The 16,587-nt window shown below is 47.8% G+C and overlaps 1 protein-coding gene across 1 annotated transcript in view; it reads right to left on the bottom strand.

Moving 5' to 3' along the window:
* The window catches only part of LOC138950027 (uncharacterized), an 85,078-nt gene that overhangs the window by 49,476 nt on the left and 19,015 nt on the right, over nucleotides 1-16,587 (bottom strand). Inside the window, exons 4-6 of the mRNA XM_070321813.1 lie at nucleotides 10,761-16,510; nucleotides 3,779-4,547; nucleotides 2,598-3,026 (exon numbers count right to left, since the gene is read on the bottom strand). Coding sequence (XP_070177914.1) covers nucleotides 2,598-3,026; nucleotides 3,779-4,547; nucleotides 10,761-16,510 — 6,948 coding nt within the window. The remainder of the gene's footprint in view (nucleotides 1-2,597; nucleotides 3,027-3,778; nucleotides 4,548-10,760; nucleotides 16,511-16,587) is intronic.

Here is a 16,587-nt window from a genome sequence, read left to right on the forward strand (position 1 = left end):
CACCAGTGAGGTATCGGGGGCGCAATGGGCAGTCTCGAAAAGAGCATGGTGTAACAGCAAGTTGTGTAATTAACGGGATTGAATAACAAAGTCGACACAATATTTCAGAAACAATTTAGTGTGGAAGAATTAGGCGTCTAATAAGCCAAGAGGACCCGATCTTCGGAATTACGAAGAACAAGTCGCGTAAGGCGAAATTAATACATTTAGTCAAGCTGTGGAACTCACAGAATGAAACAGAACGCACTGCATTTTGTCACAATGACCGACGGTAGTCCTCCGCTCATACAAAAGGCAGTGAAATTGACGAGCCTTTTTTTTTAGTGCGGTAGTGGTTGCGCTGTGCTGGGTAGCACGCTTTTCTGTACCTCTCTTCGCTTTAACTTTCTGAGCGTGTTTTTAATCCAAACATATCATATCTATATGCTTTTGGAATCAGGAACCGACAAGAAATAAGATGAAATTGTTTTTAAATCGATTTCGGAAATTTAATTTTAATCATAATTTTTATATTTTTACATTTAGTCAAGTTTTGACTAAATGTTTTAACATAGAGGGGGGAATCGAGACGAGGGTCGTGGTGTGTGTGTGTGTGTGTGTGTGTGTGTGTGTGTGTGTGTGTGTGTGTGTGTGTGTGTGTGTTTGTGTGTGTGTATGTGTGTGTGTGTGTGTGTAGAGCGATTCAGAGTAAACTACTGGACCGATCTTTATGAAATTTTACATGAGAGTTCCTGGGTATGATATCCCCAGACGTTGTTTTTTTTGTGATAAATATAGTTTATGACGTCATATCCTGCTTTTTGTAAAAGTTGAGGCGGCACTGTCACACCCTCAATTTTCAATCAAATTGATTGAAATTTTGGCCAAGCAATCTTCGACGAAGGCCGGACTTCGGTATTGCATTTCAGCATGAAGGCTTACAAATTAATTTGGTCATTAAAAATCTAAAAATTGTAATTAAAATTATTTTTTTATAAAACGATCCAAAATTATTTTTATTTTATTCTTGATCATGTTCTGATTCCAAAAACATATAAATATGTTATATATATTCGGATTAAAAACAAGCTCTGAAAATTAAAAATATAACAATTATGATCAAAATTAAATTTCCGAAATCGTTTTAAAAACTATTTCATCTTATTTCTTGTCGGTTCCTGATTCCAAAAACGTATAGATATGATATGTTTGGATTAAAAACACGCTCAGAAAGTTAAAACGAAGAGAGGTACAGTAAAGCGTGCTATGAAGCACAGCGCAACCGCTACCGCGCCAAACAGGCTCATCACTTTCACTGCCTTTTGCACTAGCGGCGGACTACGTTCAGTTTCATTCTGTGAGTTCCACAGCTTGACTAAATGTAGTAATTTTGCCTTAGGCGACTTGTTTAATTTTCAGAGCTTGTTTTTAATCCGAATATAACATATTTATATGTTTTTGGAATCGGAAAATAATGAAGACTAAGATGACCGTAATTTTGGATCATTTTATAAAAACATTATTTTAATTACAATGTTTGGATTTTTAATGACCAAAGTCATTAATTAATTTGTAAGCCTCCAAGCTGAAATGCAATACCAAAGTCCGGCCTTCGTCGAAGATTGCTTGGCCGAAATTTCAATCAATTTTATTGAAAAATGAGGGTGTGACACACACACACGCACAGACAGACACACACACACACACACACATACACCACGACCCTCGTCTCGATTCCCCCTCTATGTTAAAACATTTAGTCAAAACTTGACTAAATGTAAAAAGCAATCCAGATCCAGACGAATTCTTTTTTTGAAGCTTACAAGAATTTGAATGATCATCATTCTGTTCCTTCTGCATGGAACTGTATGAGCAAACAGATTTTGTTGTGCACTCATCTGAAGAAACAAACCTGGAATTATTCTTTGTAGTTTTCTAAAGCCTTAAACATACGTTCAAGTCGATAAAGCTTTTGATTGTTGTGAAGCAGAGCTATTTGTAATTAACACTCTACTTCGACAGTCTTTGAAGACTTTAACATGGCCTGTACTTGACACGCACAGCTTCGTGTTCTCGTGAACGATTGTGTTTCCTTTTCGTTGACCTTTCTTCCTTGGCACCATGCTGACGGAGAGTCTGTGTTGGTGTCAGCACCGTGCTTCAACAGAGTGTTCACCACCTCTACATGGCCCTCTTGACTTGCACAGTACAGTCAGTGCTGTGAGGCTGCTGTGTTGGTGTCACCACCATGCTTCAACAGAGTGTTCACCACCTCTACATGACCCCTTTGACTCGCACAGTGCAGTGCTGTGGCACCCTGTGTGGTTGTTGTGTTGATGTCAGCACCATGCTTCAACAGAGTGTTCACCTCCTCTACATGGCCCTCTTGACTCGCACAGTGCAGTGCTGTGGCACCCTGTGTGGTTGTTGTGTTGATATATATTACGTAGCACCATGCTTTAACAGAGTGTTCACCACCTCTACATGGCCCTCTTGACTTGCACAGTACAGTGCTGTGGCACTCTGTGTGGTTGTTGTGTTGATATCAGCACCATGCTTCAACAGAGTGTTCACCACCTCAACATGACACTTTAGACTCGCACATTGCAGTGCTGTACCACCCTGTGTGGTTGTTGTGATGATGTCAGCACCATGCTGCAACAGAGTGTTCACCACCTCTACATGACCCTCTTGACTTGCACAGTACAGTGCTGTGACACCCTGTGAGGCTGCTGTGTTGATGTCAGCACCATGCTGCAACAGAGTGTTCACCACCTCTCCTTGGCCCTTTTGACTCGCACAGTGCAGAGCTGTGACACCCTGTGTGTGTGCTGTGTTGATGTCAGCACCATGCTGCAACAGAGTGTTCACCACCTCTACATGACCCTCTTGACTTGCACAGTACGGTGCTGTGACAACCTGTGAGGCTGCTGTGGTGATGTCAGCACCATGCTGCAACAGCGTGTTCACCACCTCTACATGGCCCCTTTGACTCGCACAGTGCAGCGCTGTGCCACCATGTGTGGTTGATGTGTTGATATCAGCACCTTGATTCAACAGAGTGTTCACCAACTCAACATGACCCTTTAGACTCGCACATTGCATAGAGATTACACAACGTCATCGAGTGAGGGACCGAAAAATATTGAAACTCGAGGATGATTTTTTTGTGGTATCAACCGAGACCGTAGGTCGAGGTTGATACCACACAAAAAAAAATCATCCGAGAGTTTCAATATTTGTTGGTCCCTCACAAGATGACGTTTGTGTAATTTGTGTATACAATGATAAATTGATTGTATACAATGATCAATCTCTATACCTTCCTGTCACTGGAAGCAGCAACACTTGAAAGCATAAGTTCCCTTGACAAACGTCATTTATGATTGGCGTCATCTATGAATGACGTCACTGTCTAGACAAGACAAGTGCCGGTATCGGCAAACCTTGTCGCGGCAAAGGGCTATGACCCGTGCCTTGATACCATTGAGATCATAGGAGATGCACAGAAGTGCCGATACCAGGTTTCTTTAGCTTCACTTTAAAATGATATCAGAACGATAGTTATTCACTTGAAAGTGAACACAGGAGAGTTGTATACATGACCCTCTTGACTTGCACAGTACAGTGCTGTGGCACCCTGTGTGGTTGTTGTGTTGATGTCAGCACCATGCTTCAACAGAGTGTTCACCTCCTCTACATGGCCCTCTTGACTCGCACAGTGCAGTGCTGTGGCACCCTGGATGGTTGTTGTGTTGATATCCGCACCATGCTTCAACAGAGTGTTCACCACCTCAACATGACCCTTTAGACTCGCACATACATTGCAGTGCTGTACCACCCTGTGTGGTTGTTGTGATGATGTCAGCACCATGCTGCAACAGAGTGTTCACCACCTCTACATGACCCTCTTGACTTGCACAGTACAGTGCTGTGACAACCTGTGAGGCTGCTGTGGTGATGTCAGCACCATGCTGCAACAGCGTGTTCACCACCTCTACATGGCCCCTTTGACTCGCACAGTGCAGCGCTGTGCCACCATGTGTGGTTGATGTGTTGATATCAGCACCTTGATTCAACAGAGTGTTCACCAACTCAACATGACCCTTTAGACTCGCACATTGCAGTGCTGTACCACCCTGTGTGGGTGTTGTGTTGATATTAGCACCATGCTTCAACAGAGTGTTCACCACCTCAACATGACCTTTTAGACTCGCACATTGCAGTGCTGTGACACCCTGTGAGGCTGTTGTGATGATGTCAGCACCATGCTTCAACAGAGTGTTCACAACCTCTACATGACCCTCTTGACTCGCACATTGCAGTGCTGTGACACCCTGTGTGTCTGCTGTGTTGATGTGAGCACCATGCTGCAACAGAGTGTTCACCACCTCTACATGACCCCTTTTACTCGCACATTGCAGTGCTGTGCCACCCTGTGTGGTTGTTGTGTTGATGTCAGCACCATGCTGCAACAGAGTGTTCACCACCTCTACATGACCCTCTTGACTTGCACAGTACAGTGCTGTGGCACCATGTGTGCTTGTTGTGTTGATGTCAGCACCATGCTGCAACAGAGTGTGTTGGGAAACGCTGCCGTTGCTGAGCTTTGGTTCAGTTTTGTGTGTTGCATGTAGTTGACTTATTTGTACTTTGTGGGAAAGTACCGATATTATATTTTGTAAACACAATATTTATGCTTGGACGAGAATGCAGGTGAACTTTCTAGTCCTGTCAAAACAAGTTGTTTACCATGCTGTTTTAGTCGTGAGTTCGTGGCGTTCGTTCGGATTAAGTGCGTCGGCGCTTTTGATGTACGTCATAGAGAATGTCGCTAGTTTAGTCCATGCACGGCTCGTATAATGTAGTTGTATCATGTTCGGTCTGGAATATTCTCGAGATTGAGTATTTACTATATATGCCAGCGCGATTTGTATGTAAAAAAGCTTCTTTTTGAGTTCTGCTAGATGTGCAGTTGTATGTATGTAATGCTAAATAAATCCTCGAACTCAATTTGACGAGTTGTTTTCTGCTGCTGCGAAGACGGGCGACGTAGAATAAAAGAACACAACTATACGACGTTTGAGAACTTGTGGCAATCTCAAGTGTCGTGTTACAATTGGGGGCCAAGCCAAGGATCTACGTTTAACGCCAAGGGTTTTCCAGCAACAAGGACCAGTGTCAAGACAGTCACAGGAGGTAGCCATCAATCGGGTGTATCCTGAGGGATCAGTATTGAGACTACGGAACCGTGGATTCGGTGTGACTGGTGAAGAGTTTGGTAATCGCCGCAGCTCGGTACGGTGAGCGACGCCGGAGTGTATCGGGATTACAGAGGTAAGCTACCGTTTGGACGAGACGGACTTCGTCGCGGAGCTAGTGCATTAATACTACGAAATACGACTGGGGTACGTCGTGTACGTATCGTGAGCAGAGTGCGCCGTCACGTTAGACGAGGAGGGTGGCAGCCTGCGTCTACGAAGGTGACCAGCGACGAGAGAAGCATCGGAGGTGCAGAAGAGACTGTGTTCTTTTAGAAGACTACATTCGTCTACGTTCGGGGCTGTGAAAGAATACAGACGAACGCACCGGAAAAGACCAAAATGGCTGCGTTCTGGGAAAAAGGAGTTGAACTGGGACTAAAAGGCAAGCAGTTGACGGAGTTCGTCGAGTCCCAGACACGACTGTTGGCGCAGCGTGAAGAAAGACAAGCGCAGCGTGAAGAAAGACAAGCGCAGCGTGAAGAAAGAGAAAGAGAAGCACAGCGTGAAGAAAGGAAAATTGAGCTGAAACGCTTAGAGCTCCAGATAGAAATGGAGACGAAGCGCTTGGAGCTTCAGACAGAAATGGTGCGTGTTCAAAATGAGCACGAGGCACCACGCCAAAGAGATAACCAGCAGCAAATGCTACACAGGGCACCGAAACTTCCAGCATTCGCTGACGGGAAGGACCAGATCGACTGCTACCTTGCAAGATTCGAGAGGTTCGCTGAGAGTGCTAGATGGCAGCGCGACGACTGGGCGATTCAACTCAGCGCACATTTGACTGGGGCAGCACTTGAGGTCTACACTAGACTCTCAAATGATGACGCCAGAGACTATGATGTACTGAAGGAAGCTCTGTTGCGTTGCTACAACTTCACTGAAAGGGGCTACCGTCAACGCTTCCGCGAATGCCAGCCATTGTCTGGAGAGACACCGAGCCAGTTTGTGGAGCGCCTGTCGTCATACCTGCAGAAGTGGGTGGAGTTATCAGGTGAAGAGCAGTCATACGAGAGTCTGCGGGACTTGATCGTGAAGGAGCAATTCCTTAATGCCTGCCCGAAGGACCTGGCGACCCGCTTGGAAGAGCAAAAACTGCGGGGTTTGAAGGACATTACTGATGCTGCTGAGCGTTATCTCATTGCTCATGGAAGGACCCTGGGGACGTCAAAGTCAACGAAACCTTTCCAGAAGAGCGGGAACCAGGGAAACCAACCTGCCAAGGGACAAACTGAGTCCGCACCATCATCCAATGAAGGGCAGAACATAACGTGTTTCCATTGCAATGCCAAGGGTCACCGAGTCGCCAACTGTCCCCAAAAGAAAAATAACGGACATGTCAATGACAAAGCGCAAGAACATCGACGGAGATATTACGACAACAAGAGGCAAACGAGTGGCTCGAACCAACAAGTATGTGCGAGCAGCGTCATACTTCCAAGGGCTGCCGAGCAAGTGGCTACACCATCGGACGTGAAAGAATGTATATCTGATGGCCAGCTTCTACTCGCCAATGGCAGGTCAATCTCTGTCGTCGCCAGCGCAGCTGTGTCAGTGTCGAACATGCCCGTGTCGAAGGGATTTGTTGAGAAGCAGGAAGTGACTGTTCTCAGAGATTCGGGCTGCAATGGAGTCATTGTCAAAGAGGATCTGGTGCCAACAGAGAAGTTCACTGGTGACTTCAAGGGGACGCTCATGGCTGACAGCAAATGCGTGAGGGCACCAGTGGCAAAGATCCAGATCGATACTCCATACTTCACCGGAGAAGTTGAGGCCGTCTGCCTGAAGAAGCCTTTGTACGATGTATTAATTGGGAACATTGAGGGTGCGAGACGTCCTGATGACCCTGATTTTGAATGGAGAGTGGGCTCAGCTCAGCCTGCTGCTGAGGAGGAAGACCCACTGCCATTTGCGAAGGAAGATATTAGCGAACTTTTACGAGATGACAGAGCCACTGTGCATCGCCGCGACCAGCCGCAGGTTGTAAGCGCTGTGACGACCAGAGCCCAGGCAAAGAAGAACAAAACGACTACGCCGCTTAGGGTCACCAACAGTTCTGCAACTGCTGTCGTGGACAGGGATCGGCTGATTCAGCTACAGGAAGATGATTCGACCTTAACAAAGTACAGGAGTCGTCCTGTCAAGGAGATGACTAAGGGCGAAGGCACTGGCACTTTGAGGTGAAGGCCAAGATCCTGTACAGAGTGTTCCAGCACCCGAGAGTCAACGGTGGGAAGCCATTACGTCAAGTTCTGGTGCCTCAACCACTTAGGCGCCAGGTGATGGAGGTGGCCCACGACTCTATTATGGGAGGTCACCTGGGTGTCAAGAAGACATCGGACAGAATCCAGGCTGCGTTTTACTGGCCAGGACTGCATGCAGATGTGACTCGATTCTGCCGATCGTGCGATATTTGCCAGAAAACCATACCTCGAGGAAGGGTCCCGAAAGTGCCGTTGCAGAAGATGCCTTTGATCGACCGACCTTTCAAGAGGGTGGCCATTGACCTCATCGGCGAGATAAAACCGCCAAGTGAAGCGGGTCATCGTTGGGTACTGACCCTGGTAGACTATGCAACCAGGTACCCAGAAGCCGTGCCTCTGAAGAAAATTGACACCGAGACTGTTGCCGAGGCACTTGTGGACATTTTCAGCAGAATTGGGGTTCCTGAAGAGATCCTCACAGACCTGGGGACACAGTTTGTCTCTGAATGCATGGAAGAGGTCAACAGGCTGCTGAGCATTCGTCACTTGACTACGACACCCTATCACCCGATGAGCAATGGGCTGGTAGAAAAATTCAATGCGACGCTGAAGTCCACGCTGAAGAAACTATGCAGTGAGCAGCCAAGGCAGTGGCATCGCTACATCAATGCCTTGCTATTTGCATACAGGGATGTGCCACAAGAGTCCACTGGATTCTCCCCGTTCGAGCTGATGTACGGGCGGACCGTGAGAGGCCCGATGCAGATACTAAAGGAATTGTGGACGAAAGATGTGGACACACCTGAAGTGAAGAACTGTTACCAGTACGTGTTCGAGTTGCGAGAGAAACTGGAGGAGACTCTCGAGATTGCGAGAGAAAACTTGAGAAAGTCTCAGGATAGTGGAAAGCACTACTACGACCGCAAAGCCGTAAACAGGAAGTTTACACCAGGTAACAAAGTGCTGATACTGCTTCCCACTGATCACAACAAACTACTGATGCAGTGGAAAGGCCCATACGAGGTTGAGGCCGTGGTAGGGATCAACGACTACAAGGTGAATGTCGGCAAGAAGTCCAAGATCTACCACGCTAACCTCCTGAAACTGTATGTGGAGAGACCTCCGGAAGCAGTACAGGTCGCAGCAATGGTGGAAGAACCAGCCGAACTAGACGATTTCGACGGTGAGGAACTACTGGAGTTGGGAGACCTCCACAAGAAAGAGGGAGTGGATGACGTCAAGCTAGGACCTGACCTGACAGAAGATCAGCCGAAGGAGCTGCATGATTTTATGGGCGACTTCACCCATAGGTTCTGTGATGTTCCAGGCTCTACGTCCTTGGTCGAACATGAAGTCCACCTCGCATCTGACGTTCCTGTTCGGTCAAAACCATACCCTATCCCGTTTCAGGCTCGGGAATCCTTGAAGAAGGACATCGACAACATGTTGAAGATGGGGGTCATCCGTGAGTCATCATCCCCTTACTCATCTCCCGTTGTTGTTGTCAAGAAGAAAGACGGTACAAACAGGGTATGCATTGACTTAAAAATGAATAAGTTCACCGTGTTTGACCCTGAACCAATGCCGACGGCGGCTGATCTGTTCCGACGGTTGACTGGCAGTAAGATCTTCTCAAAGATCGATCTCAGCAAGGGATATTGGCAGATTCCTGTGCGCGAAGAGGACATACCAAAGACCGCCTTTGCAACTCCAGACGGAACGTATGAGTGCCTGCGGATGCCTTTTGGCATGGTGAACAGTGGTGCTACCCTTTAGAGGGGAATGCGAAAAATGCTCAAAGGAATGAAGAATGTTGTGTGCTACTGGGATGATCTGCTAGTCCACACGGAGACCTTTGCGGAGCATCTAGAGACTTTGAGGGAACTGTTTTCCCGCCTGACAAAAGCTAATCTGACCGTGAGACCCAGCAAGTGCATTTTGGGGACCGACAACGTTGACTTCATAGGTCATTCACTGAAGGAAGGTCAAAAGGGGCTTTTGTTGGAAAACGTCACCAAGATCCTCAATGCGCCACGTCCTGAAACCAAGAAGCAGGTGCGATCCTTCCTTGGATTGGCTGGGGACTACAGAGAGTTTATTCCAAACTTCGCCGCCATAACGGCGCCTTTGTCGGACATGACCCGAAAAGGATGCCCCAACCGAATACTTTGGGGACCAGCTCAGGAGAAGGCATACCAGACCGTGCGCGACCTGATGTCACGAGACCCGGTGCTACGCCTTCCTGATACTGCCAAAGAGTTCATCTTGCGTACAGACGCATCGGACGAAGGGATCGGCGCCATGCTGATGCAAGAACATGGAGGTAAACCGTTTCCGGTCAGCTATGCCAGCAAGAAGCTGTCAGGAGCCGAGAAGAACTACTCGACCATGGAGAAAGAGTGTTTAGCCATCGTGTGGGGAATCAAGAAATTTGAACTCTACCTCCAAGGGGTGAAATTCGTGCTTCAGACTGATCACAAACCCCTCACCTACCTGAACTCTGCGAAGTTTGTGAATAATCGTATCATGAGGTGGGTGATGTACTTGCAGAACTTTGATATGCGAGTGGAATCGATCAAGGGTTCAGACAATGTTGGAGCAGATTTTCTCAGCCGAGTATGTGATTAAAACTGTGTTCATTCTCCAACAGACTAATGTACATACCTGGATTTCAATCTGTTATGTATACATAATATGTGTACAGGTAGCGTTTCAATGATTGAAAGAAATTAGGTAAATTTCTTCTGGTGTTGGGGGTAATGTTGGGAAACGCTGCCGTTGCTGAGCTTTGGTTCAGTTTTGTGTGTTGCATGTAGTTGACTTATTTGTACTTTGTGGGAAAGTACCGATATTATATTTTGTAAACACAATATTTATGCTTGGACGAGAATGCAGGTGAACTTTCTAGTCCTGTCAAAACAAGTTGTTTACCATGCTGTTTTAGTCGTGAGTTCGTGGCGTTCGTTCGGATTAAGTGCGTCGGCGCTTTTGATGTACGTCATAGAGAATGTCGCTAGTTTAGTCCATGCACGGCTCGTATAATGTAGTTGTATCATGTTCGGTCTGGAATATTCTCGAGATTGAGTATTTACTATATATGCCAGCGCGATTTGTATGTAAAAAAGCTTCTTTTTGAGTTCTGCTAGATGTGCAGTTGTATGTATGTAATGCTAAATAAATCCTCGAACTCAATTTGACGAGTTGTTTTCTGCTGCTGCGAAGACGGGCGACGTAGAATAAAAGAACACAACTATACGACGTTTGAGAACTTGTGGCAATCTCAAGTGTCGTGTAACAGAGTGTTCACCACCTCTACATGACCCCTTTTACTCGCACAGTGCAGTGCTGTGGCACCATGTGTGCTTGTTGTGTTGATGTCAGCACCATGCTGCAACAGAGTGGTCACCACCTCTACATGACCCTCTTGACTCGCACAGTGCAGTGCTGTGGCACCCTGGGTGGTTGTTGTGTTGATATCCGCACCATGCTGCAACAGAGTGTTCACCACCTCTACATGACCCCTTTCACTCGCACAGTACAGTGCTGTGAAACCATGTGTGTCTACTGTGTTGATGTCAGCACCATGCTGCAACAGAATGTTCACCACCTCTACATGGCCCTTTTGACTCGCACGGTGCAGTGCTGTGACACCCTGTGAGGCTGCTGTGTTGATATCAGCACCATGCTGCAACAGAGTGTTCACCACCTCTACATGACCCTCTTGACTTGCACAGTACAGTGCTGTGACACCCTTTGAGGCTGCTGTGTTGATGTCAGCACCATGCTGCAACAGAGTGTTCACCACCTCTACATGGCCATAATGACTCGCACAGAGCAGTGCTGTGAAACCCTGTGTGTCTGCTGTGTTGATGTCAGCAAAATGCTTTAACAGAGTGTTCACCACCTCTACATGGCCCTTTTGACTTGCACAGTGCAGTGCTGTGAAACCACCTTTTTTTGTTGTGTTGATGTCAGCACCATGCTTTAACAGAGTGTTCACCACCTCTTCATGGCCATAATGACTCGCACAGAGCAGAGCTGTGAAACCCTGTGTGTCTGCTGTGTTGATGTCAGCACCATGCTTTAACAGAGTGTTCACCACCTCTACATGGCCCCTTTTACTCGCACAGTGCAGGGTTGTGACACCCTGTGTTCTTGTTGTGTTGATGTCAGCACCATGCTGCAACAGAGTGTTCACCACCTCTACATGACCACTTTTACTCGCACAGTGCAGTGCTGTGGCACCATGTGTGTTTGTTGTGTTGATGTCAGCACCATGCTGCAACAGAGTGTTCACCACATCTACATGACCCTCTTGACTTGCACAGTACAGTGCTGTGACACCCTGTGAGGCTGCTGTGTTGATGTCAGCACCATGCTGCAACAGAGTGTTCACCACCTCTACATGGCCATAATGACTCGCACAGAGCAGTGCTGTGAAACCCTGTGTGTCTGCTGTGTTGATGTCAGCACCATGCTTTAACAGAGTGTTCACCACCTCTACATGGCCATAATGACTCGCACAGAGCAGAGCTGTGAAACCCTGTGTGTCTGCTGTGTTGATGTCAGCACCATGCTTTAACAGAGTGTTCACCACCTCTTCATGGCCATAATGACTCGCACAGAGCAGAGCTGTGAAACCCTGTGTGTCTGCTGTGTTGATGTCAGCACCATGCTTTAACAGAGTGTTCACCACCTCTACATGGCCCCTTTTACTCGCACAGTGCAGGGTTGTGACACCCTGTGTTCTTGTTGTGTTGATGTCAGCACCATGCTGCAACAGAATGTTCACCACCTCTACATGGCCCTTTTGACTCGCATAGTGCAGTGCTGTGAAACCATGTGTGTCTGCTGTGTTGATGTCAGCACCATGCTGCAACAGAGTGTTCACCACCTCCACATGACCATCTTGACTTGCACAGTACAGTGCTGTGACACCCTGTGAGGCTGCTGTGTTGATGTCAGCACCATGCTGCAACAGAGTGTTCACCACCTCTACATGACCCCTTTTACTCGCACATTGCAGTGCTGTGCCTCCCTGTGTGGTTGTTGTGTTGATATCAGCACCATGCTGCAACAGAGTGTTCACCACCTCTACATGGCTCCATTGACTTGCACAGTGCAGTGCTGTGACACCATGTGTGTCTGTTGTGTTGATGTCAGCACCATGCTGCAACAGAGTGTTCACCACATCTACATGGCTCCATTGACTCGCACAGTGCAGTGCTGTGAAACCATGTGTGCTTGTTGTGTTGATGTCAGCACCATGCTGCAACAGAGTGTTCACCACCTCTACATGGCCCTTTTGACTCGCACAGTGCTGTGCTGTGAAACCATGTGTGCTTGTTGTGTTGATGTCAGCACCATGCTGCAACAGAGTGTTCACCACCTCTACATGACCCCTTTTACTCGCACAGTGCAGTGCTGTGGCACCATGTGTGTTTGTTGTGTTGATGTCAGCACCATGCTGCAACAGAGTCTTCACCACCTCTACATGACCCCATTTACTCGCACAGTGCAGGGCTGTGACACCATTTGTGCTTGTAAATGTGTTGATGTCAGCACCATGCTGCAACAGAGTGTTCACCATCTCTCCATGACCCCTTTTACTCGCACAGTGCAGTGCTGTGGCACCATGCGAGGCTGCTGTGTTGATGTCAGCACCATGCTGCAACAGAGTGTTCACCACCTCTACATGGCCCTTTTGACTCGCACAGTGCAGTGCTGTGACACCCTGTGTGTCTGCTGTGTTGATGTCAGCACCATGCTGCAACAGAGTGTTCACCATCTCTTCATGACCCCTTTTACTCGCACAGTGCAGTGCTGTGGCACTATGAGTGCTTGTTGTGTTGATGTCAGCACCATGCTGCAACAGAGTGTTCACCACCTCTACATGACCACTTTTACTCGCACAGTGCAGTGCTGTGGCACCATGTGTGTCTGTTGTGTTGATGTCAGCACCATGCTGCAACAGAGTGTTCACCACATCTACATGGCTCCATTGACTTGCACAGTGCAGTGCTGTGACACCATGTGTGTCTGTTGTGTTGATGTCAGCACCATGCTGCAACAGAGTGTTCACCACCTCTACATGGCCATAATGACTCGCACAGTGCAGTGCTGTGACACCCTGTGTGTCTGCTGTGTTGATGTCAGCACCATGCTGCAACAGAGTGTTCACCACCTCTACATGACCCCTTTTACTCGCACATTGCAGTGCTGTGCCTCCCTGTGTGGTTGTTGTGTTGATATCAGCACCATGCTGCAACAGAGTGTTCACCACCTCTACATGGCCCTTTTGACTCGCACAGTGCAGTGCTGTGACACCCTGTGTGTCTTTTGTGTTGATGTCAGCACCATGCTGCAACAGAGTGTTCACCACATCTACATGGCTCCCTTGACTTGCCCAGTGCAGTGCTGTGACACCATGTGTGTCTGTTGTGTTGATGTCAGCACCATGCTGCAACAGAGTGTTCACCACCTCTACATGGCCCTTTTGACTCGCACAGTGCAGTGCTGTGACACCCTGTGAGGCTGCTGTGTTGATGTCAGCACCATGCTGCAACAGAGTGTTCACCACCTCTACATGGCCCTTTTGACTCGCACAGTGCTGTGCTGTGAAACCATGTGTGCTTGTTGTGTTGATGTCAGCACCATGCTGCAACAGAGTGTTCACCACCTCTACATGACCCCTTTTACTCGCACAGTGCAGTGCTGTGGCACCATGTGTGTTTGTTGTGTTGATGTCAGAACCATGCTGCAACAGAGTCTTCACCACCTCTACATGACCCCATTTACTCGCACAGTGCAGGGCTGTGACACCATTTGTGCTTGTAAATGTGTTGATGTCAGCACCATGCTGCAACAGAGTGTTCACCACCTCTACATGACCCTCGTGACTAGCACAGTACAGTGCTGTGACACCCTGTGAGGCTGCTGTGTTGATGTCAGCACCATGCTGCAACAGAGTGTTCACCACCTCTACATGGCCCTTTTGACTCGCACAGTGCAGTGCTGTGAAACCATGTGTGTCTGCTGTGTTGATGTCGGCACCATGCTTCAAGAGAGTGTTCACCACCTCTACATGGCCCTTTTGACTCGCACAGTGCAGTGCTGTGAAACCATGTGTGTCTGCTGTGTTGATGTCGGCACCATGCTTCAAAAGAGTGTTCACCACCTCTAAATGGCTCTCTTGACTTGCACAGTGCAGTGCTGTGACACCCTGTGTGTCTGCTGTGTTGATGTCAGCACCATGCTGCAACAGAATGTTCACTACCTCTACATGGCCCTTTTGACTCGCACAGTGCAGTGCTGTGAAACCATGTGTGTCTGCTGTGTTGATGTCAGCACCATGCTTCAACAGAGTGTTCACCACCTCTACATGGCTCCAATGACTTGCACAGTGCAGTGCTGTGACACCCTGTGTGTCTGCTGTGTTGATGTCAGCACCATGCTGCAACTGAATGTTCACCACCTTAACATGGCCCTTTTGACTCGCACAGTGCAGTGCTGTGAAACCATGTGTGTCTGCTGTGTTGATGTCAGCACCATGCTTCAACAGAGTGCTCACCACCTCTACATGGCTCTCTTGACTTGCCCAGTGCAGTGCTGTGACACCCTGTGTGTCTGCTGTGTTGATGTCAGCACCATGCTTCAACAGAGTGTTCACCACCTCTACATGGCCATAATTACTCGCACAGAGCAGTGCTGCGAAACCCTGTGTTGCTGCTGTGTTGATATCAGCACCATGCTTCAACAGAGTGTTCACCACCTCTACATGGCCGTTTTGACTCGCATAGTGCAGTGCTGTGAAACCCCCTGTGTTTGCTGTGTTGATGTCAGCACCATGCTTCAACAGAGTGTCCACCACCTCTACATGGCCATAATGACTCGCACATAGCAGTGCTGTGAAACCCCCTGTGTTTGCTGTGTTGATGTCAGCACCATGCTTTAACAGAGTGTTCACCACCTCTACATGACCCTTTTGACTTGCACAGTGCAGTGCTGTGAAACCCCCTGTGTTTGCTGTGTTGATGTCAGCACCATGCTTTAACAGAGTGTTCACCACCTCTTTATGGCCATAATGACTCGCACAGAGCAGTGGTGTGAAACCCTGTGTGTCTGCTGTGTTGATGTCAGCACCATGCTTTAACAGAGTTTTCACCACCTCTACATGGCCATTCCCACTCGCACAGTGCAGTGCTGTGGAACCCAGGGTGTTTTTTATACTCAGACTAGCACCATGATTTAGCAAGATAGAAACAACACTGTTATGTCCCTTTCGACACACCAAATGCACAGAAGTCTCCCCCTGTTTGGTCACAGCATCGATTTCAGCTCCGTGACGAATCAGCTGACTACAAATGGTAGCGTGATCCTGAAGACTTGCTTCATGCAGGGGTGTCATCTTTTGGTTGGATTTGGTGTTGACATGCGCACGGCGTTGGATAAGAAAATCAACTACGTGCAACTTTTTATAATAGCATGCAACATATAGTGGTGTCCACCCTTGTTTCCCGCTCCTCACATCCACCCCAGCCCCATTCTCTAACAGACACGCAGTTACCTGAGTGTGACCATAACGAGCAGCAAGGTGTAAAGCTGTAAACCCTTCCCTGTCTTTAATTTCTAACATTGCTCCCCTGCTAATTAAAAACAAAGCCAGGGCAGCATGACCGTGTGTGGCGGCCATGTGGAGAGCTGTGTTGCCAGAACCGTCCACACAGTTGACGTCAAGAGGACTCAAAAGTCTCTCCGCAATCTCTTGGTCTCCAAGGCGACTGGCTGAGATGAGCTTCGTAACCCTGTTGTCTGTGATTTTATCACTGGTTAAAGCGCCTTGACTTAGTTGAGCCTGCGTGATGACTTCTGTCGCGTTGTTTCTTGTATCGCTCCTGGTCCCTTTAAGCGGGTCTTTGTCACCATCTAAAATTTTACCTCTACCAGTGTGCTGATTTACCCTGTTGATGAACCCATCTCTAGCAACTTCTTCTGCATCATTAACAGATGTTGATGTCAGTGGTAGACGGCCGCTTTTCTCGATGCCATGACCATGTTCCAAAGGTCCTGAAACAGTCATTTAGTTTCAATAACATTTATTTTAACGTTGCAGGTGTCAGGATACTACCATCATGATACAAGAT

This window comes from Littorina saxatilis, linkage group LG16 (assembly GCF_037325665.1).
Source record: "Littorina saxatilis isolate snail1 linkage group LG16, US_GU_Lsax_2.0, whole genome shotgun sequence".
Lineage (NCBI taxonomy): Eukaryota > Metazoa > Mollusca > Gastropoda > Littorinimorpha > Littorinidae > Littorina > Littorina saxatilis.